The sequence below is a fragment of the Lynx canadensis genome, chromosome F1 (assembly GCF_007474595.2).
Source record: "Lynx canadensis isolate LIC74 chromosome F1, mLynCan4.pri.v2, whole genome shotgun sequence".
In the NCBI taxonomy this organism is placed as follows: domain Eukaryota; kingdom Metazoa; phylum Chordata; class Mammalia; order Carnivora; family Felidae; genus Lynx; species Lynx canadensis.
In genome coordinates, this window is record NC_044319.2 from 10,315,273 (window position 1) to 10,339,328 (window position 24,056).

A 24,056-nucleotide genomic window follows, 5' to 3' on the forward strand; every position below is an offset into this window, starting at 1 on the left:
ACTTTTTAATCTCAAAATGTGAACTCACCAATGCTTTTCTGATGGAGGCCACGTGGTACTGTGGTTAGGACACGGGCTTCTGTAAACCGTGTGCATGTGGATGGCAGGCCCGTCATGGGTAGCTGTGCAGTACTGAGCCGGTTCTGGAGCTGTCTGTTTTCCCATCCGCAAATCGGAGGTGACTACGAAACCCGTCTCCCAGGGATGTTGTGAGACTTGAAGGAGACAATCTTAACACAGCACCCGGCATGGTAAACACGCGGCACGTTAGCTGCTTTATTATTGCTATTATTAATTCAAAACGAGTTTCTAAAGAGAGACGGTTCAGTGATGGCAGTGGGTGCGGATAAATCACTCCGAGTGTTGACAACGTTGGGTACAACGGGGACCCAGTGGCCCTGCAGTCACTGCACGCAGGTCTGCACTCACAAGGGGCTGCTGCCCTGGAATGCTGTCAAGCAGCACCTGGAGGGACCGCTCCCACCAGGCCCCAAGGGAGCAGCTGGAACGAAGGGTAGAGGAGAAAGGGAGGTGTGGCCATCGACCAGCCTCTGCAGGCTGAAGGCCAAACTCCCCACCCTTCCTGTCTCCCCTTTTCAGGCCAAGGAAGCCAGCAGTTTTGTTCTATAAAACCCAATAGACCTTTCAAGTGAAGCAACTAAACTCAGGCAGGTGGTTTTCTTTTCTCTTCTTTGAAGGATGTGGCAAGAGGAGATGGGAAAGATCATTAAATAAGAGCTTCAAGACCTCCGGCCCCTCCCAGCTGGGTAGGCTTCCAGGGCAGGTGGAGCCTGTCCCGTGTATGGGGCCTCTAGGACGCATCAGGGATCACAGACTCCTGCCGAGAGCGGCCTGGGCAGCAAAGGTGTGGAGGACGGTGGCAGAGGTCAGGGCAGAGCTGTGGGCCTCAGATCCATTGGGGCAGACGCCATTCTACTTTGGCAGGGGACCCGTGCCTCCCTTTGCCTCAGTCTGCTCCTTGGTGAAACGCGTCCGAAAATATCGACAGGCGAGCACAAAGATTCAACCACTCTAAGATAAAGAAATGGACAGATTTTAAGGATGTTTTAGATAGGTCATGTTTGAGGATAGATTGGGTTGTTAAAACTGGAGACGACAGATGCCAGCAATGGGAATATGAAATTATAACGGATTGCCCAGCTCCAAGCAGAGGTTGGAGGGTCAGGCTGCTAAGTATTCGACTGGGCAAGGAAGATCTCATTCCTTGCCCCTTCCTTGCCCTCCAGTTATGATTGCAGTGACCTTGGATGAGTCAATGAGCCTTAATGAAAATATTCAGCTCTGGTATGCCCAGAGCCAACCCTGGCTGACACTTTGTTTCCATTTTCACTCCAAGGTCCTGATCTATATTTATCAAGCTTTCACAATGTCAGCCCAGTGCTGTTGGCTAGTACCGTGGCGTCATTCGTTTCTTCATTCATTCATTTACTGGCATTTCTCGAGCACTTAACGTGGGCCAGGCAATGGGCTAGGGGATGGGGACTTGAATAAGACATGGTCCCTGTGCTCGGAGGTTACAGCAGAAGGAGACAGTCTTGCAAAACTGTGGGTATTTGATAAGCTCTCTGAGTTCCAGCCTCCTTTCATTACTGCAAACACCTGTTCTCGGTTCTTGGCCTTTGCGTCAGCTCTCCTTGGAATGCTCTTGGCCACCCCCTCCCCTCCCCACCGCATCTCACTCGCATCCCTTCTGCTTAGTTTTCAGAGCTCAGTTTAAACACGATCGTTGGGTCCGGTCCCCTTGTCACTTGCTCTCCCTGTCCTTTCCCCGGGTATCATTCTCCTCCCTGGTGAACAATCAACTGGGGTAAGAATAATGATGACCGTGGAACTCATGGCTCCCTCACTAGACTGTAGCTTCCGTTATGGAAGAACTAGTTTATTGTTCTGTCCTGGCCCGGGGCCTGGAGGGACAGGAAGAATGGATGGACGGATGAATGAATGAATGAACGAGGCCAAGATGTGGTAAAACCACGGGAGGGAGCAGGGAGGGAGCAGAGGGCCCGGCCGTGCGCCCCGCCTGCGGTGACCCAACCTGCAGAGCGTCCTCAGGGGCTCCCTGCTAAAAGTCCAGCCCCAGACGTGGAGGGAGGAGGGGAGGGCAGGGGAGCTGCTGTAACAGGAGAGGCTGCAGCTGACCGGGAGGCAGGCCCGGGTCCTTGGGTGACTCGTTCTAATCTTAGAAGGCATGTCTCGGCTTTCTGCTGCGGCCTGAAGGACAAATGTCCCGGACCCCAGGACACATGCTCGCTGCCACGCTCACCCCGGAAGCAGGAATGGCTCCTAATTAGGTTCTCGTGTGGGGCCCCCAGGGGGCTGCGGCTATGACCCCCGGGGGTGGCTCCCCGGGCCCCACCCCGCACCTCAGACTTGAGGGGCTCTCAGTGAAACGGGCCTTGTTACGGCACTAAGCAGTGTGAGACAGGGCCCTTCTGAACTCACTGGAGAGCCACGGATCGTAGGTTGATTTGTCGGCCTCGGTGGGGGAAAACCCACCAGATCAGCCCTGCCGGCTATGCGGAGTCAGTTCTTTTAAACACTCCCTTTTGGCCTACAAATTATAAACAAAAACAAGAAGCCGAGCTGTTCAGAGGCCGCCCGACAGGCAAGGCTGGGGGGGGGGGGGGCGCCGCTCCTCTGCACCCCAGCTCACCTTGTAGCAGGAGCCAGGTTTCAAACCGAGGGTGCAGACTCCAGAAATCCCCGGCAGGCACTTGCGGGAGCTGGGGGGGGGGGTGTGGGGGCTGACCCCTGCCCCTCCTGAGAGCCCTCCGCTCCTGGGGCTGGCCCTGCCTCTCACCACCCAGCTCTTCTCCCCGGGCTCCCCTCTCTGGAAAGGGAGCCCCTGTCCGCCAGAGACGTGGGCAGGATCCTGACTCCTCCCCGCACCACCTGGACAGGCACCCATCCTGGGTGGGAATCCTTTCTCCCAAAGTGCTTTTGAGTCCTGTCCCTTGCCAGTCTGGGAAGACTCCCTCGGCTGGCAGACTCCTGAGGTCGGCAGAATATGCTGGCTCCAGCCCTACGGCTGTAAAGCCATCCTGAAGACAGCCACTGAATCCCGGATGGACGTGTTGCTCACGGCCACCTCTGAGCCCTGGTCTCTGCCCCTGCGGAGTCCTGGTCCTCACTCTCCTGCAAGGCCGGCAGCCCTAAGCGCCCCACTGGCCCGCCCACCCACAAACCCCTGGAGTCTGGCCGAGGGCCTGCCGTGTGGTAAGGGCTCATTTACATCTTCTGAGCCGGTGAACCCACAAACTCTGCGGCCTGACGCTATTCCTTTACCCACGAAAGGTGGGCCGTAGACGCTTGGGATTCTCACCCCTCAAGAAAGCACAATAGGGGCGCGTGGGTGGCTCAGTGGGTTAGGCGTCCGACTTCGGCTCAGGTCACGATCTCGCGGTTCGTGAGTTCGAGCCCCGCATCGGGCTGTGTGCTGACAGCTCAGAGCCCGGAGCCTGCTTCGGATTCTGTGTCTCCCTCTCTCTCTGCTCCTCCCTCTGCCCCTCCCTCCCTCACATGCTGTCTCTCTGTGTCTCTCAAAGATGAATAAAGGTGAGAAAGGAAGAAAGGAAGGAAGCAAGCAAAAATAAAAGGCTGCTGCTTGCACTCATAGCCTTTACTCAAGGTGCAGATCGCAGGGGGAGCCAGATAACGCTAGACATCTAACAGCTGTACATCCGAGATTGCACACTCCCGACCTTCAAGACCCTGGGACCCCCTGTCACCAGACTCGCTTTCATCCTGGCCACTGCCCCCAGCCATTGTCCCTCAACATTTGTCAGGATCTCGCCCCCTTCCTGCCCCTTCCGCTGTTCCCCGCACTCAGCCTCCCCGAACGCACCTCCCGGCCGCCCTGGCAGATCCAGACCTGGCCAGAGGCCCCGTGGGCAGCAGTGGCTTGTCAACATGCTCATTGTTCACCTTTTATGACAATGGCAACAGCTTCCGAACCGGGCTCCTGTCCCCAGCCATTTCTCAGCCACAGGGATCACAGAAGTGAATCCAATGGTTTTGCTTAAAACCCTCCCGTGACTTTGCATGGCCCTTAGAACCGGGTCCCAGCTCAGAAGGATGGTGTCCTCAGTTCACAGCGTCCTCAACTGAGAGTCACCTCCTCCCTCCTCTTTCCTCCCCCTCCTCCTCTTCATCCTCCCCCTGCCCCTCATCCCCCTCCTCCTCTGGGGGAGGGGTGTCTCCTGTGATCACGCCCCAGAAGCAGTGCCCGGCGCCCCCTTTTCAGGCTAACCCTTCAGAGCATTAGCACCACTCACATACGATACATCCACTCGTTCATTTGTTCACTGCCGGTCCCCCCCCCCCAAACGTGGGTTCCAGGGAGAGCAGGTGTGTCGTTTTCAGCACTGTGATCCCGCAGCCCAGACACACGGCCAGCGGGTGCTCAGCAAGAACTTGCCGGCTCGCGCTCTTTTCCCACGGCCAGTGTAACAAAGTTCGTGGCTTCAACAATTCAAGTCTGTTGCTTTGCGGTTCTGGCGCTCACGAGTCCGGAATGGGTCTCTTCTGTGTCACTTCTGGAGGCTCCGGGGGAGAAACCCCCTCCTTTTCCAGCTCTGAGGCTGCCTGCCCGGCTCAGCTGTCGCCCTCCTCGTCTTCAGGGCCAGGGATGGTGGGTTACGCCCTCCTTACAGCCTCACTCCGGCTAGCAGCCCCCTTTCTCACCCGACTCTGCCACATCTAGGAATGCTCGTCACTGCACTGGGACCACCCAGCTAATTCAGGACAGTCTCCCTATGTTAAGGGCAGCCGATCGGCAACCTTCATTCCACCTGCTCCCTTCATTCCCCTTGGCCACGGAACCTACCATAGCCACACATTCCAGGGATTGGGATGTGGGTGTCTTTGGGGCCCATTTCTCCCTACCATGCAGATCCATCACACGTTAGATACGTTTTAACCATCTCTGTTCCCCAGCAGCCCATAGACTCTGGGGTGCAGACAGTACCTGTCCTGGCCATCTCTGCTTCCTCTCCTCCTTGAGTCCTCCGAGCCTCACGACTCTCCCGTGAGGAAGGTGAGGCGGGCATTATTCTCCCTGCACAGACGAGGAGGCTGAGGCTTCGGGAGCGCAAGTGACACAAGAAAGGGACCGATCCGAGATCATGCTCGGGACCTACCTGGTGTCCCTAACCAGCAAGCCTCTGAGAGCTCCCCGTGTTAGGTGGTAACAAGCTATAATCACACCAGAAGGAGGAAAAGCGAAGGAGGCGGCGAGGGGGACGGAAACACACTTCCCTTTCCACCAGCACCACCTTCACAGAGCGGCAGCTGCCCAAGGACCAGAAGGGATGGAAACACATGTTGTTGTACCACCTGCTTCCAGAGGGACGCTTCTAAACAGCAAATCCGATAGCTCCCCATGAGAATGTTTTATTAGCTCACCCCAGCCTCGGGAAGAAAGTCCACGTCCCGTAGCGCAGCCTCAGTACCGCGGCTGGCATCGTTCACGTCCCATGTGCCGAGGTACGAGCCTAGCACAGAGGAAGCTCGGAGTCAGCGTTGGCTCTGGTGGCCATCATCTCACATCCTCCTCATCCCAGCACAGCGAGACGGGGATTATCACCCTGATTGTAGAGGAGATGAAACCGAGACTCGGAGAAATCAAGATTTGCCCAGGGCCAATACAGCTAACGGGGAAACGCTAGGGCCTGAATTAAATTGTGGAGACGCCTCAACCCTGGGCAAGCCACAGCTTTCTGTTTCTCTACCTCTTTTCTATCCCCCCTTCTGCTTAGCCCACGTTGAACCAATTAAAGTCTCCCCAAGACGTAGTCTTCCACACTTTGACACTTTGCACCTGCCAGTGGGTCCCCTGTGCCCGACGAGGCCTCTTCCCTCCCCCCCCCCCCCGCCATCCCCCGGTCCCTCCGTCCCTGCCGGCCTTCCAGACTGCTTAAGCATCACTTCCTCGGCGAAGCTTTCCCTGAGTCACCCACGTGGCTTAAGTCCCCTTAAGTCCCGAGCTTCTATCACAGCGACACACGTTTCCCAATTGCGGCCGCGGTCTTTCTGCATTATGGTAGTTTTCTTACTCTGTTTTTCAGCTGGACAAGAAGCTCCTTGAGCGCCAGGACCACGAGCTTTCGTCTTTATATCCCCACACTGAGGCAGTGTTGGGCACATGATAGATGTTCGATAAATATTCACGGAGTGGATAAATAAATGAGTGACCGTGGACTGAGTGCCCCCCTAAGTGTCAGGCTCTTTGCTGGGTGTTTGGCTTCAAACTCATTCCGTCGTCCTTACAAACCTATAAGGTACCTGACTGCATAATGAGCCCCTCCAGCAGCAAGTTGGGAGAGACTCCTTAGATAGGTCTGCAGCCGTAAGGCATGCTGGGAGCCTGGGAAAGCCCGAGCCTGTGGGTAGAGGAGGCCAACCGTGAAGGAAGGGAAGTCAGGAACGTGGAAACAGAGCTGCTTTCTCTCCATTGGCCTCTCCCACTCCCAAACCAACAGGCTTTATTGAGAGCGAATTTACGTGTCACACAATTCACCCATTTAAAGGGTGAAATTCCACGGTTTTTAGTGTGTTCACAGAGTCGTGCAACAATCACCACGGTCGATTTTGTAACATTTTCATCACCTCCCAAAGAAGATGCCCCTTGGCACGCACCCCCCCCCTCCTTGTCTACCCCTCCCCTCCAGCCCTCAGCAACCACTGCTCTCTGTCGTAATCTACGACACAGTAACTGCCACCACTAGGAATCTACTCTCTTGTCCCCAAAGATTTGCTTCCTCTGGACTTTCTGTATAAGCGGAGTCATGCAACACGTGGTCTTTGGTGACCGGCTTCCTTCACGGAGCAAGCAGCACGTCTTCAACGTTCATCTGATAGTCTGATCCAGCTGCTTTGATTTGACAGGGCTTTGGACAGCTGGGACCTACGTCATGACCCTAAAAGCCACCCTATTAAGCTTAGTTTCGCTTACTGTTTTTAATCGCGCGTTCCTGTGCACGCCAGTTGCTCGGCGATGGTTTGAACAGCCAGTGATGGGTGTTAGGAGGCTGCCTAGGTGATAAGACAGCCCACCCTCGAGCTGAGGATGGCAGGAAGCAGCGGGAGCCCATGGTAGCCAGCTGGGGCTCCCCCTGAGGCTTCCGTGACCCAGAGGGAATGGAAGGGCAAGAGTAGATTCGACGAGACCCTGGACATCCCTTGGCCTATTTAGGGGAGCCGCTAGCCCCACAGCCAGCGTTCAGTAATAGCTAACAGTTCTGGAACACGTACTTCATTCCGTGCCCCATTCGGAGCATTTTACGTGCATGAACTCATCAACTCCCTCCAGTGACCATGTATCATAGGTGCTACCCTCATCATCCCCCATTTTACAGATAGAAACTGAGGCACGAAAGGAAGCTGAGGCACACAAGAGCTTAAGGTAGCTTGTCCGAGGCCACAGAACTAGTGAATGCAGAGCCAGGATTTGAACCCAGGCAGTCTGGCCCAAAGCCTGAGCCGTGTGCTCTACTGCCCCACAGAAAGCGCGATAACATAGTCAGCTGTGCACGCTTCCTGGAATAGACCAGGCTGATTCTGAATCTCGTGGGGACTCTGGGGCTATCAGCCACTTGCTGGTGTGTATGAGAAAACGACGGTGCAGCCTCCGGAAGACAGGGCACGTGTTGCACACTGGGTTGGAGCAAAGGCTGACGGGTGTTAGCAACTCTGTTTACAAATGAGGAAACTCAGGGTCAGAAAGGCCCGCATCCAACACACGTCACAGCCAAGACTAGGACCCAGGTCTGACTCTGAATTAGTTGCTCCCACTTCTATCAAATTGTCCTTGTGCATTGCCAACCGCATCAGACTCAAAAGAAATGTTTTCCTTATGCTTGTCCAACAGTTAACGGGTCTTTATAAAGAAATTTAACATACCGTGTCTCCCAAATTACATTTTTTAAGGTCCTGTCTCTATAATGGCACTAGAACGAGCATCTCTGTCCCTCTTCTCTGTTGTCCCTGCTGTTACCTGGGACGCACCTAGACCCTAGCCCTGCCTGCACCACTGCCACTAAGCCCACCTGGATGAGCCACCAGGCACCTGGGGCTGTGGGCTGCACTGATTCTGAGACCACGAGAGCAGTCGGCACGGCGTCCTGCCCATCGAGGGCTGCTGAACTCTTGTCTATGCTGCTGGGCCACAGCACCACATCCTGGGAGGAAATGGGAAGCCCTGAAGGTCCTCAGGAGGGACACACTCCTCGGGTCAGGGGCCTGCTCTTCCCACAAGCACAGTACTTTACCTGGGTTTTCCCTGGGAGAGATTCTCAGAGGCCAAGCACCTGCTATTCTCAGATCCTTAAAGCCTATAAGTGGGTAGGGAGGGGATATTGGGGACTTTTTTAGACTTATACGAAATATTTGTTGGGCTTAAAAAAATAATAACTTAATGTTTATTTTTGAGAGGGGCAGAGGGGGAGGGCGAGGGGCAGAGAGAGAGGGAGACAAAGAATCTGAAGCAGGCACCAGGCTCTGAGCTGAGAGCACAGGGCCCGACGTGGGGCTCGAACTCACGTGAGATCATGACCCGAGCCGAAGCCGGATGTTTACCCCCGAGCCACCCAGGCGCCCCTTATGTGAAATATCTGATCAGCGTTCACATCCGCTCCCATTCTCCTGCCTCGTCACGTGGCTGTTCTCCTTCTTCACCTCCCCTCCGCTCCCACCTCCTCCAAAACAGGCTGTTTCCTCTGTCAGGGCCACCGTTATCCCAGCGCGTCCTGTGGTATCTACAGATGCTCAAGAAACGAGGAATAAGGGGAGCCAGCAGCATGGGTGGAGGACACGAGGTTTTTTCTGGCCGTGACATTCCAGGATTTCTTACCTTCTGTCACCTAAGCCACAGAAATCTTCCGGCGCCCACTCCTCCCGTCTGCAGTCTGCAGGGAAGTGTCTGCAGGGCTGGCCTTGCAGCCCCAGGAGCAGTGTCCCCACCTTTGTGAGCGAAGCCAGCTCAGCGCCGATGAGCAGGTGGCCCAGAGTTCCGTCTGTGGACCTCTTCCTTTCCCTGTTCTGTATATCCTATGATTTCATCTAGTCCTGTGACTGCGAATACCATCTCTAATGAGTTTTGTTTCCAGCCTGGATGCCTCCTCTGAGCTCCAGATGTGGGTGTCCATTCGGCTCCCTGCACTGTGTCTCCATTTGGGTATCTACAGACAGTCCAGACTTTCAGGAGCAAGCGAGACCTGTTCATCCCCCATCTACCCTCAGTCACATTTCTTTCCCCAACAAGCCGTCCCCAACCCAGGAAACAATACCCCTGAGTCCCGTTGTCCAAATCAGACTTCCGGGAGTCGTCCTTGGCCACTCTCGTCCCTTGCGTCCTAGACCTGGTGCATCAATAATTCTTCATTGTCCTACTCCCAGCGCACCCTTTCGCACCCCCTGCCTGCTGCAAGACTGGCCACGCCACCATTACCTGGACCACTGCCAGAACCTTCCTCCTGGTCTCCACTTCTACTTCTCATCCGTCCTCCACAGACAGCCTCTTATGTGTGGCCCAGGTCACACCCGTCCTTGAAACCCTCCAAATGGCGTTCCATTCCCTCAGAATAAAATACAGATTGCTTCCCACATGGCAGGCCCCAGGCTGTCTGTCGCCCTCACCTCCCCTCGTCTCACGTATCCAACATGTCCCTGCCACGCTTTTCGCTCTGGCCCTCAGCCTTCGTTTCTGTCTGTGCTTTCTGCTCAGGAGAGTTTTTCCCCCCACCCTTTCCTCAGCTGGGATTTAACTCGGATGATGTCTTCCCTCATAAATGCCTTCCCACACCCCCCAGAGATAAAGTGCCCTATTTCCTCTCTTCCTTAGCATTTAACAAGCTCCCTTATTTATCTGAGTGTGTGTTCATTGTTTGCTTCCCTCACTGGAATAGCAACCCCATAAGGGCAAGAACCCTGCCTTGTTTGCTATTATATCCCAGGGCCTAGAACAGTAAATATTGATTGATGGCAGACTGAGATATTAATGACTGAATAAGATAACCCTTCCAGTAAGGGTCTAGAGCTATCTAGCATGTTGGTCCGGAAAGAGCTAGAGCTTTGGAATCTAGCTAACTGTGGGGCTGGCCCTTCCTAACTTGAATAGCAACTCTGGGCAGTTTCTTCTTCTGGCAGCGGTGTTGTGAGCATTACAGGAAATGTGTCAAGTGCTCTTAAGGACAGTGCTTCCCACATAGCAGGTGTCCTGAGTACGTAGGCGGGTCAAATGGGCCCATCTGGTTCCCGGTCCAGTGCCGTTTGCATCATCCACGGATGGTAATGGCTGGACACTGGGGTGAACTGAAGTGTCAGGGATATAAGGTAAGCGTGTAAAGGAAGACTCTGGAACCACTGTGGCATCCCAGAGAGACTTGTCTGTTGATCCCTTTGAAGTGATGGTTTAAGTATGGTCCTGTTGGAAGAGTGCAGATCCCTTAAATGACCGGGTTAAGATCCCCTGTAGATCTAGAAGTGCAAAGAAGCAAGCACACCTTATATTTTCAAGGCTCTGGGTGTCTGGCCTGTTTCTGGTGAGCAAGAGAACCTTCCGTTTAGCCAAGAGCAGGGGTTCCTCAGCCCCCAGGCAGAGCCCCCTCATTGCTTCTCCTCCCAAGCTACAGATGAAGAGGCCTCCCTTGGTGCCTTGTTTCCCTAATCCAAGGCCCAGACACTGTCAGATACTTAGACCTTGGGCCAAGGTGGAGGATGGAGAAACAGGGGAAGAGCCAGGGAGGTGGGCAGAGCCCAATTCGGACCTGTACACAAAGGTCCCACTATGTGGATCGTAGGCAGCATGCAAATCGTATTTACTCAACATGGCAACAGCTTGGGGGAAGTTCCATGCCGTCCAGACACAGGGGCTCCTCAGTTCTCAGAAGAAAGTCCCATAGAAATGGAAAGTAAACACCAGAGGTGGTTGTTTTTTTTTTTTTTCTGGCCTAGGCAAAGTCAGACAGGAACCACAGAAGTGGTTTCCAAGCTGGCTGGCAGAGCCGGGCTGGAATGGTAGCAGGGAGGGCTTGGTAAGCAAGATCTGGGCCCAGGAAAATGGAATGAAGACCGACAGTCCGAGGAAATGAGTGTCATCTAAAGCAAGACACAAAGGGACAGATTTAAGACCTAGAGATTGGCCCAAGAAGAAAGGATGAGCTGAGGTCTAAGCAGTGGTTAAGACTCAGTGTGGATGCAGGCCGGGGTGGTCCCGTGACCGACACGGCCCAGAGTGTGTCAGTGACCCTGGGAACAGGTACCCAGGCCCTGAGACTGCAGGCTGGGTTGGATGTGGGGAGGAGAAAGACAGCACCCTTCAACAAGACTTTCTATGTTCCAGGCTCTGTGTTAAATACTTTGTGGACATTTTAGGGACAGAGAAAGAACACTTAATCCGGGGGAGGCTGAGGGGTCCCAGGAAAGTCTGAGACGAGGCAAGGGCTCTCAGTCCAGGCGAGAGCATGGCCTTACCAAACCAGCCCCAGCGCCAAGACAGAAAGCTAGTGAAGTTGCTCACTAACCTGGACCTGAGGTGGTGTGCCATTGGACCCCTGGAGGAGGTTAGTAGTTGTACCTGCCAGAGTCACAAGGCAGAAATCCAGGCAGGACCTCAGACGGGCTGAGCCACTGGCTTCTGTCCACCTCCAAGGCCATGCTTCTTCCATTGCACCTGTGCAACCCAGTGGCTAATAATAATTTCACTCTTTGTATAGCACTTTAGTTTTCAAAACACCTTCACAAATTATACTACTTAACTAATATCCTTTGCTGGGTTATCGGGTGTTGGAGTAGAATGTTGCACAGATTATTGTTTGGCTTCCTCCTGTGTGACTCTGGCTAAGTTACTCGCCCTTTCTGGGCTTCAGTGGGCTAGCTAGGAGAAGGCGGTCTTCTACAACTGAGAATAAGAGACTGTAATGGGCACTGAGGAGGGCACCTGTTGGGATGAGCACTGGGTGTTGTATGGAAACCAAATTGACAATAAATTATATCTAATATTTAAAAAAAAGAGAAAGAATCTGACGAGGGGCGGGTGGTGAGTGGATGTAACAGTTTCAACCAGCTCTGGAGTCCTTAGACGTTCTAAAGAAAAGTCATTCATTGGGCTCCAGGAAAACAAACTCGGGTGTATTAAAATCTTTCCTTCAACCCAGCTTTTAAGCCCTAAATGCTTCCAGAAGCCTCATAGATCTCTCACTTCTGAGCCCCTGGCCAAGCCCAGTTTCCAGACAGGGAAGTTAGGGAGGAGTTTTTGATTCCTGTACAGCTCTATTTTTATCTGGAATGTATCTTCCTGCACACCAGTGATTGGGTGCCTTCGAAGCTGAGGTAAAGTACGTTGTCAGCAGGACCCCGAGCAATAAATAGCAACGGACAGAGAGACTGATCTGTTACGTGGGCAGGAAGTTAGACAGATGGACAAACTGATCGGCCTGGCGTCTTTGCCAAGAGCGGCCCAAGTAATCACACTGTGCCCGAAGCCTCTCCGTTGTTCCCAAAGGACGAGCCGTTCCCCTCTGACGACCCCTATCGTGGCACGCGTGGAAGGCAGACAGGTGTGAGTCGTGTGCCTCTGCCCAGCGGGCCCCTCCCGGAGTGGGCATCAGATTCCCCCGCTTTTCCCCAGCATTACGGAGAACCTGGCATCTTGAATAGAGGTGAATCCTTTCACATCTTTATGCGAAGTCAGCATCGGGTGTTTAGGCTGGAATGGGGTTGACCTTGAATCACAGCCGGAAACCGTAAAGACGGACTGGTCTTTCCTCCCGAACAGCCTGTTCTCAGATCTGAAGGGCCGTGGTCCCAGCAGTTCTTGCCCGTCTCTGAACAAAGCCTGCCTCACAGAGTTCTGCCCCATCTACTTAACTGCACTTTTCCTTGGTGGGCTCCGGGTTTGCCCTGCCCCAAGCCGGCAGCGTCTGGCACAACCACACACATTTACTGCGACACCCCTATGGAAACCAAGGAAGGTTCCACCAAGGAAGAAAAAAGGAGGGCCTAAGGAGTGTGTGTGCGCGCGCGCGCATGTGCAGTGCATGCGCCCCGTGGGCACGCATGCGTATTGGCGCGCGCATGCGTGCGTGCGTATGTACGGGCTTTTGGCGCGCGCATGCGTGCATGTGTGTGTTTGTGTGTCGTGGGGACGCCGGAAGCGGGGGGGGGAGCATGCCTTGTGTTTGGGAAGTATGCGCCCCGTGGAGAAGTGGACTTTTTGGGCCAGCTGCCACTCAGATCCTCCCAGTCTCAGGCCACCCATGAGGAGGGGAAAAGGTAGGGCGCGTTTGCACCCGTGTGAGAAATGCCGTCAACGTGGTCACAAAACACAGAAGCCTCATGTCTCGAGAAGGGATGTTTAAAAAATTACTATGGGGGCCGCATGCAAGCCGGCAGAAGCGAGGCGGCCTTTTACAGCACTCGCTGACTCACCGAGTGTGTCGTGTCGCGGTGACAAGTGGCAGGTGGGGGTGAACGGTTCTGGGGTGCGTGCGTCTTGGCCTCCTGGGGGAGCCTGGAGGCACTGGAGGGAGGGACGGCTGCAGGGAAGCAGTGGTCTTTGCTGGTGGCAGGGCAGGGGCACAGGCACGCTCGTAGCCAACGTGGAGAAGCCCATCGCCCAGGTGGTTTCTCCAGCAAAAAGAACAGGAGGGAAAGCGATGAGTTTCTGGGGAGACAGAAACGCACCGTGTCAAGTACCTGACCTGAATCATCACAGGGGCTCTTGGAAGGACCCCGTTGCTGTAGGAATTTAAACAAATCTTCCAACGCGCTTACGGGTGTGCCAGGCCTGGTCCCAGCCCTTCAGACAGTAAATCATTTAATCCGCAGACCCTGCGAGTGATGTGCTACTATTATCCCTGTCAGGGCACAGAAAGGTAAAGGCGTTCGTCCAGGTCACTGAGCTAGTGGGAGACAGAGCCACCCAGGGGTTAAATCCAGGGGGTCTGGCCGTGCTACCTGCTTCTCCTGTCATTTATTTATTAATTCAACAAATATGTACCGGACGCTTCTTTGTCCAAGGCATTCAGTTAAGGAGGGAAGACAAGACATATACACGTGCTAAAAGTTGAATAAAGGGCATTTGCTTACCCCGTTTCATACACTTGAAGCCTTGCTTGCCAATGCATCTTGCCAGCCCCCATTTCTGAAAGCCTCTTCTGCCCAAAGGAAGGCGACTCCTGTCATCTCCTCTCCACATGCCCCTTTTCAGTCTAGGTCTTTGCAGCATGAGGAGCACAGGGCTTACGCTGCTTCCCAGACCCCTGGGTTCCCCTTCGGGACGGGACCCAGAGCCACACCCAGGGCCGAGCACACCCTAAATATTCACGACACGTGGTTGACTGGATGATTTAAAAAAGGTTTTTTTTAATGTTTATTTATTTTTGAGAGAGACAGAGACAGGACGCGAGTAGGTTAGGAGCAGAGAGAGAGGGAGACACAGAATCCGAAGCAGGCTCCAGGCTCCAATCTGTCAGCACAGAGCCCGATGAGGGGCTCGAACTCACGAACTGCGAGATCATGACCTGAGCCAAAGTCGGACGCTCAACCGACTGAGCCACCCAGGCACCCCGACTGGATGATTTTTAAAATCCTTGGATGCAGGGGTCAATTGCAAGATGCTATTAAAATACCTCATTGTCACAGCTTCTCTGCTTACGGTCACGAAACAAGGGCTGTGTGTGGCACCCAGTAACAACACTGAGAAGAGCCGAGGATAGATTTGCTGGTTAACTTTTGCTTTCCCTTGGTTTGCCAGGAAAGACCGGCAGAGACCAGTGCCAACGTGGATGACTCGGCACCCCCCTCGGTGGCCCAGCTGGCTGGGCGGTTTAGGGAGCAGGCAGCCGCTGCAAAGGAGGTGAGTCAGGCGTCTTCCGAGCCCCTCTTCCGGAAGGGGGCTGGAGGAAGGGGAAGTCTGGGTCAGGCCCAGAGGAGAGGGAGGGAGGAGGCTTGGTAATTACCAAATTAGGAAGAGAAGCCAGAGAGGGGTCCCTCTGAATGTGAGGAATGTGGCCATGCTGCTGGCCTGTGCAGGATCTTTCCTCACCAGAGTGAGGCTTACACTGTGGCCCGGAGCGAGGAGACAAAGGGCAGAGAGCTGGAAAGATGGATGCCTGGATTCATTTCCATCTCGATCATCCACTGTGGGAGACTTAGATCTCGCCCAGCTGTGCCAGGCCTAGACTGGTTCAGGATAAAGAAATGCCCATCCTCAGCCCTGCCCCAGGGTCCAGGAATCAGGAGCAAGGCAAGAGGGGGACAGATTCTGAATTGAGAGTTGAAGAGGAAGAGAAGAGTTACAGGAACGTGCATTCAGCTAGGAAGCCAGGGATCCGGAAGGACAGGGATCCAATGATCAGTGGGCCCCAGAGGTATCCTGCTGGAGAGGACAGAGTAAAAGGGGGAGATTTGGGCTACATTTTCTGGAGCCACGCGGTCTGAAGAGCTCCTTAGGAGAACATGAAGGAAGGGCACCCCAAAGTTGGGGGGTGGCCCCTTGGGACAAAGGCGCTGCTATCATGCTTTTTTAGGTACAGTGTTTTGTGCTTTTGTTTCGCCATCTGAAAAATCAGTCCTTGATTTCTAGACATTGTAGGAATGTCGTAAAGGGTGAAGAAGCTAGTGTTGGTCTAGGGTACTGGCAGCGCCTGGAGGCTAGAAGCAGATATCGGTTCGAGATGTTGTTTCAGGCCGGCGAATGTCAAGTCAGGCTCCAGCAGCAGCAGGACTGGGACGGGAGCCTGGGAGTCAGAGGGGTGGACGGGTGGAGAGAGTTCCTGTGTATGGCTAGTGGCAGGCAAGCCTTCCTACATCTTTTCTCCTCCAGACATCCCTGAACATTCCTCAACCAGCTTCCACTTCCTCCTCTTCCTCCCTGTTGCCTGACTACCTCTCTCTCTTTTTCTTTCTGTGTGTCTGTCTGTCCCCCTCCCTCCAGACACCAGCCTGTAAGCCAACAAGAAGGAAACCACCCTGCTCCCTCCCCCTGTTCCCCCCCAAGGTAGAGCTGGGCCAGAACGGTGAGGAGGTAAGTGCCGTTCCAGGACTCAGGGGACACCGGTCATGAGTCTGCCTTCTCCTTCTGACGGGAGGGGGCACAGGAGGCACACATTCAGACCTTGACACCTGTGCAGGGAGTTTCTCCCTTTCAGACTGGGGGATGCATCTCCTCTTACTGCTTCTAGAATTCTTTACTTTGGAGACCAGGTTCCTTCCTGCTCTCTCTAACGGAGCCTCCTTCAGGGTCTGTCAAGGACAGGAGCACTGTTTCTCAAGACTGAGAATTTCAACAAAGAGAATGTGCTGTAGAGTATTATGTTCTACTCCAGGTCCGGTTTATATGACCTTCCTTGTGGAAAAGACACCTGGAAAGAGACGCAGCACTTACATAAGGCAGAATTGCCACATGAGCGAATGCCGTGGTTCCGTGCTATCCTTGCAAAGACTGGCTATTGTTCTGGATCATTGGAAGAAAATCAGAGCGCACAGAAGCCTCGTTGCCCTCACATATAAAATAGCCAACGTTACCAACACAAGGAAGGTGCTGGCATCACAGATCATAGCCGGCAGTAGATTCCCAAACTGCGTGTGTACCGACCCTTATTTATCTAATTGTAGCTGTAGGAGTGACTTCTCCGTCCCCCATCCCAGCAGCCCATGAACTTTCACTGTGCTCCCGTCACACTCCTGCAGAAATGAACTCACGTGTTCTCTCGTCCAGCCTGGGAAGCCAGCCTCTAGAGAAAGCAAGCAAGCCAAAGACGGTTCAATTCACAAATCCCGCTTCAACTACCTCCCTCCCCCTTCCTTTCTGAGGACCAGCAGCCTGACAATAGACACTAGATACCCGTGTGACCTTGAGCACGTATGTAACGAACACGAGGAGAGCAGCCTTTCCCACCCAAGGCTTACAGGCCAAAGCCCACCAGAGAAAGCGGAAACGCGCAGCTGCCCCTGATCCAGTGGGGTGGTGGCGTCTAGAGCCCCCCTGCTCAGAGATCGCTGCCCCACACACCGAACAGCAGCCTTCTTCTGGAATGGGAACCCCGAGAAACACGGTTTTTAAAAACTGAGTCTTTTCTGTTGGCATTTCTTCAAGCACTGACTTGATGGTTGTGTGGCATCATGGGGTTATTAGCTCGTGCTATGGCCAGATGCATACCGACAACTTCTCTTTACCAAGGGTCAGCTTCTCCTTGTGACTTTCAGCCCCTGGGCAACAGGCTGAGGCCTTGGCCATCAGGAGCCTCCTGTGAGGCTACCCCCTGATGACCCAGAGTTGGCCCTGGAGAAGCCACCATACTGCACTGAGCCTTCTTCCTTATTTGTGAAGTAAGACAGGAACACTAACCAGACAGATGATGGGGGCCAGATGGGGGTGTTTTATTCTCTGGAATAAAAGCAGAATGAGTCAGGTTAGTTTCCCGGCTCTGGGAGAAATAAACCTACAGGCTCATCCCATGAGGTACCGCCCAGCGGTTAAATAGCATAGAAGGGCCAAGGGCTGGATGAGTAGGAGAGTGGATGTTAGAGGAAACAGTCCTGCCTGGAGTGACCGGCTGCTTGCACATAAGAAGGACATCGCTTCCAGGATCGATGACTTTTTGTCACCTTGAAAATCACACAGAAATACAAAGAACAACCAGCTTTGTGTGGCTGGGCTGGACGGAGTCTGCGGCCTGCAGTTCTCCACTTTCCGTTCCCACGGCGTGGCCTTGGGGAACCTCAGGGGGGCCTGAAGGGAGGGCCCCAGTCGGGCTGCCGCTCAGTCCCCGAGGCACAGTGCAGGGAAGGGTCTCTCCATCCCTTCATTCCCGCCCCCTCCCTATGCCTGCTCAGGCCTGAGACCATGGGGTGACCAGGAGTTACTCCTCTCTGGAGAACCCAGCCAAAAGGGTATTTAGTATGGCCGTAAACCTTGCCTTGTCTGCCAGAGAAGGGCCGAAAAACACTCCCATCTGAAAAGTCAGGTTCATGATTTCTAGACATTATAGGAACATCATGTGCAGATATGAATATACACCCATAGAGCTTGAGGCTGGTTTTTCTCCTTCGGTGGTCTTAGGCCCAGCCACCTGCCTGGAGTCCCGTGTTAAATGGCAAAGGAAATGCTGCCACCTGCTGCCGTTCCTAGGAACTGCACTAGCAGCTATTTTGGAGTCCTCCTGCTTTGCTGTTCAATTCCAAGCAATAAGGATCTTGGGGAGCATGAGCTAGGTTCCCCGCACTATCCTATAGCGAAGGGGCTGCGTGTATTGAATTTTCACTCTCTTCAGAAGATAGTGGTCAGGGAGCGCCTGGATGGCTCAGTTGGTTAAGCATCCAACTCTTGATCTCAGCTCGGGTCTTGATCTTGGGATCGTGAATTCAGGCTCCACGTTGGGCTCCGTGCTGGGTGTGAAGCCTACTTAAAAGTATATATATGGGGACACCTGGGTGGCTCGGTCGGTTGAGCATCCTACTTCGGCTCAGGTCATGATCTTGCGGTTTGTGGGTTCGAGCCCTGCGTCAGGCTCTGTGCTGACAGCTCGGAGACTGGAGCCTGCTTTGGATTCTGTGTCTCCTTCTCTCTCTGCGCCTCCCCCACTGGTGCTCTATCTCTCTCTGTCTTTCAACGATAAATGAATTATATATATATGTATGTATATATACGCACACATTATATATATATATATGTGTATGTATATACATATAGTGGTCAGTTGAGGAAGAGAAGAGTTTCTGGTATTACAAAAAGCAAAGTTTGTCAGCAAAATTGTTGCTGCACTTCCTTAAACAGTATCTTTAGAAATAGTGGCTCATGTGAAATTTCACCATAGAGCACAGAAGTCAACTGATTTGGGGCTGGCAGCTCTTTGTACTTGTCACCAACACAAGGCGCCTTGTAAACTGCTCTAGGAGTATGTGTGACAGTGTAAACTCATGGAGCCAGAGGCACCTTCGAGCTGGAGGCGTTCTGAGAGTCATTTATTCTAACCCACCTGCCTGGGTGTTGGTGGAGGAGGCTGAGGCCGGGGCACCCGTCCGGCTCCTGTCAGAGCCAGAGTCCCAGCTGGTGACTGTCCCACTCCAGTGCCTCTTCCTCAATGTTGGGCCTTAAAAGGGTCACAAGGAGTTGAACTGAGTAAATCTTCCTCCTTCCGTCACTAAAATACAGTCATCTCACTCAATAAGTATCTCAGAATGTTTCCAGGAGATTGGTGTTCTTCTTTTTGTGATTCAGCTAAATGAGTCCACGGGGGCTGGGGCAGGTAATGTATGTGGGGTCTCTAAACTGTAGAAAAATCCCTTTTGTGCCTTGGCCTCTGCTAAACAACATGGAAGTCACCACCATCTTCTTCACCATCATCATCATCATCAGTGTCCTCATATACCTGTAGAACCAGACTCAAGTTGCAGGGATTTTAGACAAAACAAGAAGGGGTCCATCTTTTTAGATACAATAAAATACAGACAAGGTTCCTGACCGACATTCATCACAAACATATCTCCAGCTAGCAGAACATAACGTATGGTTTTGTTTTTTATTTTTAAATTTCTTTCAATGTTTATTTTTGAGAGACCAAGAGAGTCAGAGCACGAGTGGGGGAGGGACAGAGAGGGAGGAAGACACAGAATCTGAAGCAGGCTCCAGGCTCTGAGCTGTCAGCACAGAGCCTGATGTGGGGCTTGAACCCACAAGCTATGAGATCATGACCTGAGCTGAAGTCGGACACTTAACCAGCTGAGTCACCAGGGTGCCTCCATATGTATGGTTTTATATGTATGTATCAGCCATTGATCGCTTCTAGAGGCCAGAGACCATATCGTGTTCATCGTCGTATAACCAGGCAAGACAATGCCGGGAATGTAGTCGATACTCGGTAAATGTCTGCTTAATCGAAATGAACGATGTTTTGGAAAATGATAATCTATAAATAACACTATTGGTGGTTTGGATTTTCCAAAATATCATTAGTTCAAGGGAGAAATTTCAGTTAAACCTCTGTAAGCTTTCACCTTTGGTCTGTGGTGTCTTCTGTTGTTTGTACAAACAGAACAAATAGTCATTTTGCCCTTTCTCTCTGGAATTCCCTCCCATCATTGGCTCATGTTGTTGAAGGTCAGGAGGTGCAGATCTCATCCCCTCAGCCATAGTCTGTTGTCTCATAATGACCATGAAGTCATCCTTTCTGGAACAGGAGACCACCTGTGTTTCAGATGTCTGTCCAGCCTGCTCTGATTCATAGATTCAAGTGGTCTTATACCTGTGAGACGAGGGAGGGGTGGTGGGGAGCCCACCCAGGCCCAGGCCCTGACCAGGTGGGTGGGCTGCTGAAAGCTAAGTGGGAAAGCGGTGAAATCAACTTCTCCTCTTCTTTCACCTGGGCCTTTGGGGCTCCAGCCAGAACCCCACCTCCCTTCACCTCACTGATTCCGTTGTTTTGGTCCATTTGCTCTGTAGAAATCACCGCCCAATGCAAGCCACCCTCCTAAAATCAAGGTGAAGAGTTCGCCTCTGATTGAGAAGCTTCAGGTAAGTGCACAGTGGTTACCCATTGCTACTTCTGACGCCACCCCACCTCTTGTGCAACATGTGCACGTCTTTGGGGCTCCTGGGGATAGCACCATCTGTCACCTGAAGAGTTGATCTCTGATAACCAGCTGTGAAGGATGAGGAGCCCTATCTAGGGGCAAAGAGCTAAAATAAACATCATGTCAAGCATGAGCTCATGAAGTTAACGGATCATGGTGGTTGGCGGATAATGGGATGTCTCAAGAATCTTACAGGAAAAAGACATTAGAGCCCAAGAGACACTCCAGGACTAGCCAAGTCCTCCCAAGCAAGGCCTGAATGCCCCCACAAACTGTTTCAGCTTTACACAGGGCTGAAATTCAACAGCTAGGCATTGCACTGACATGGCAGAATCCGTTGTTTGGAATGCCCGCCTCTCCGTCTATCAGCTTGTGAACCCAGAGCCCTCACCATTGCACCACAGCTGGCTGCCTTTCCTGGGGATGCAACTGACCGTGCGGCACTGTACTTGAGCTCGCAGCCTTTTGGGGGAGACGGGATTTTCACACGTAGTACAATAAGAGACTTAAAGGAAAGGAAACCCCAGAGGTCTAAATGGTGTGCTTGCCGTGTGTCAGTTCTTACTCCTCTAAATCAGAGTTCCTCAACCTGGGCAGTGTTCGCGCAGGCGGGGCACTGCCCTGTGCATCGCAAGATGTTTAGCAGCATCCCTGGTCCCTACTCACTCAATGCCGGTAGCACTCTCCAGAAGTTGTGACAATGAAAGACGTCTTTGGGCATCTCCTGGGAACACAGTTGCCCTCCACCGTCGCCCCAGGTGAGAGCCGTGCTCTAGAATTTTAGAGCAAGAAGAGAGAAGAGTGGGCAGGAGTAATTAATGAATGCTTTATGAAACACCTACACCCTGAGTCGGTCCTCAGGGATGGGTGGCTAGAAAGGAAGGAGGAAGGTGCCCCTGGTGTGGGACAGCATGAGCCAAAGCGCAGAGGAGAGGGGCATGTCTGGATAGGGCGTGTGGAGGACGCAAGAGCTTTCACCACGGTCTCTGTGCTCCACCCAGGAGAACCGTAAGGCTCCTGCGCACCGTATCCTCCCATCTGGGCCCGACTAGGAAAACCTAGTCAGAAATCACTGTTAGAGGCGTGCCGAGACAAGTAGCTGCCGCTTCTACGGTTCCACCTCTGGGAGAGCCCGGGCATGATTTCTGGTCAAGAAAAGCCTCTCTGGTTTCTGGCCTGAGCCCGCCCTGTGGCCGGTGGGAGGGGACTCCCTGAAGGGTAACTCCTGCTGAAAAGGCCTGATGGCACCGCAGCAGCAGCAGCAGCAACAGCAGCAGCAGCAGCGGGGAAGGAGCTTCTGCCTGTGCAAGGCTCCTGAGTACGTACGTAAGGAGGGTCTCTCAGAAAGGATCCCGATGTACAGCCAGCTGAGGGGTGTAGCCCGGGACCTGCACCTTCGCCTTCCTGCAGCCCACCTCAGCCCTCATCCAAGTGCCGGAAGTTAGTTCCCACATGCTCTGTGCCCCGCAGTCTCGGTCTCCTTCCCCTTTCCCGTCAGTGAGGAGCGTCTCTGGGAAGCTCAGCCACTGAGAAGAAGGTTGTGATCACTGATCCTTCAGTCTCATTAAGAACATCAGCAACAAGGAGCGCCTGGGTGGCTCAGTCGGTTAAGCGTCAGACTCCATCTCAGCTCAGGTCTTGATCTCAGGGTCGTGAGTTCTGGAGCCTGCTTTTAAAAAAAGAAGAAGAACAGAATGACAATTTGGCCAGATGCCATAGGAGCCCTTACTTTGTTGGGAAGGGGGGGGTGGTGGCCAAGAACTAAGAAATGCATCACCAGCTAGACTTTCCTTCTAAATACTCTATTAGATGAGTTATGAGGTATGGTTTTTCTTCACTGGACTAGCCCATAATTCCAAGTTCAAGTTTCCTGCTGGCTAGCAAAATATATTTTATTTGCAGGCAGTCTTACAGAGGGAGCTTTCCAGCTTGAAGTTGGGTGGGGAGGGAGACCTCTTAACTCCCAACCCAAGTGTCCACTGCCCTGAAGCCGTCACAGGCACTCACCATGTGCTGCTTTTTGCCATGGTTTGGGCTCACAGCATTGCTATGCAATCTTCACGTTCTTAATTCTTACCGTGACTGAGTTTTGTCCATATTATAAGGCCTTTTTTTTTTTTTTTTTAAGTATATTTATTTACTTGAGAGAACAAGTCAGGAAGGGGCAGAGGGAGAGAGAATCCCCTGCAGGCTCGGTGCTGCCAGCTCAGAGCCCAGTGCGGGGCTCAAACTCATGAACTAAGAGATCATGACCTGAGTGGAAATCAAGAGTCCAATGCTTAACCGACAGCCATCCAGGCGCCCCTGCTGTAAGGTCTTTCTTAATATCACAGAGATACTGGTACTTTCCTAAACAAGAATAACAGCGTAGAGTCTGCAGGTCCAAAAGCACACAGTTCTCCTGGACAGCAGAGCCTTGGCTGGAAGAAGGGGGCACTGAGAGGGCTCTGGGGGGGGGGGGGGGGGAGTGTGGAGCATGAGTGGGTGATGGCAGGAGCGAGTGCCAGGGACCAGATCATGAAGGACTCAGGCGGTCATGCTAACCGGTTTGGACAAATACAGTTCAAGACTCAGGCTATTTATTGGACTCACTGGAGGTCACACAGCTATTAAGTGAAACATCTGAGCTTGGCAGTCAGGTCTGTCGGTGTGGAGAGCCCCTGTACTTCCCACTGCGTCATCTGCCCGTCACACCATCCCTTCCGGGCAAGTCCTCCCTGCTGGGCCGGGATCTGGAGACCCAGAGGGCGCCGGAGCAGGAGGACTGCCCCTCGATGGCGCTAAAGAGGACCCAGTGCTCACTGCAATCCACCCCACAGGCCCTCCTGCACCACCACCTTCTCCACTGCCACAGGCTGGAGCTGGGACCACCTGCCTCGCCCTGCCCCCCGCCCCTACCCAGCTCTTGGCTCCCTCAGGCCTCTGTTACCTTTGGGTAACCTCTCCCCTCTGTTGCCCTCCGGATGCCCTTGAATGTGGTTTCACCTGTCCCGCCATGGCCCAGGTGGGGCACACACTGACGTCTGCTCCGCGGGCTCCCTCTTGGAAGGGCTGGGCAGCCTGCTGTGTCCACCACTCTTCTGGCCATCTACCAACAACGCATAAGAGACCAGCAGAGCTGGCTTGAATCCCAGGGCAGGCTCCTTCGCCACCGTCCTGATGTTCGCGATCAGAACAAAATGGAACACACAGGTCTGTTGTAGAGGGGAAGGTTTTGTATGCCAGCAAATAGGAGGCATCCGGTAGGCAGTGGCTACTATTGGCTCTGCTGAGAAAGTTGATAAAGGGCGTTGACTTGCTGTGAGATCGTGTGCCTGCAGGTGCTACTTTGGCCTCTTTGTGTATAAGTTGGAGCTGTTCCAGGGCATTTTTGTTGGATCCAAATCGGTACTTTCTGGGCCTTCTGGAATGCAGCCTGCGGTGAGCCAGGTAGCCAGAGATGGCTTGAGGAGGCAGTGCTTCCA

At 53.3% G+C, this 24,056-nt stretch overlaps 1 protein-coding gene across 3 annotated transcripts in view; it reads left to right on the plus strand.

The window, feature by feature from the left end:
* Positions 1-24,056, plus strand: part of RCSD1 (RCSD domain containing 1) — a 75,270-nt gene that overhangs the window by 38,546 nt on the left and 12,668 nt on the right. For 2 of the 3 annotated variants that reach the window (XM_030301865.1, XM_032591855.1), the window contains exons 2-4: positions 14,774-14,875; positions 15,956-16,045; positions 20,462-20,533. In XM_030301865.1, coding sequence (XP_030157725.1) covers positions 14,774-14,875; positions 15,956-16,045; positions 20,462-20,533 — 264 coding nt within the window. The remainder of the gene's footprint in view (positions 1-14,773; positions 14,876-15,955; positions 16,046-20,461; positions 20,534-24,056) is intronic. The other variant, XM_030301868.1, reaches the window with a different exon arrangement.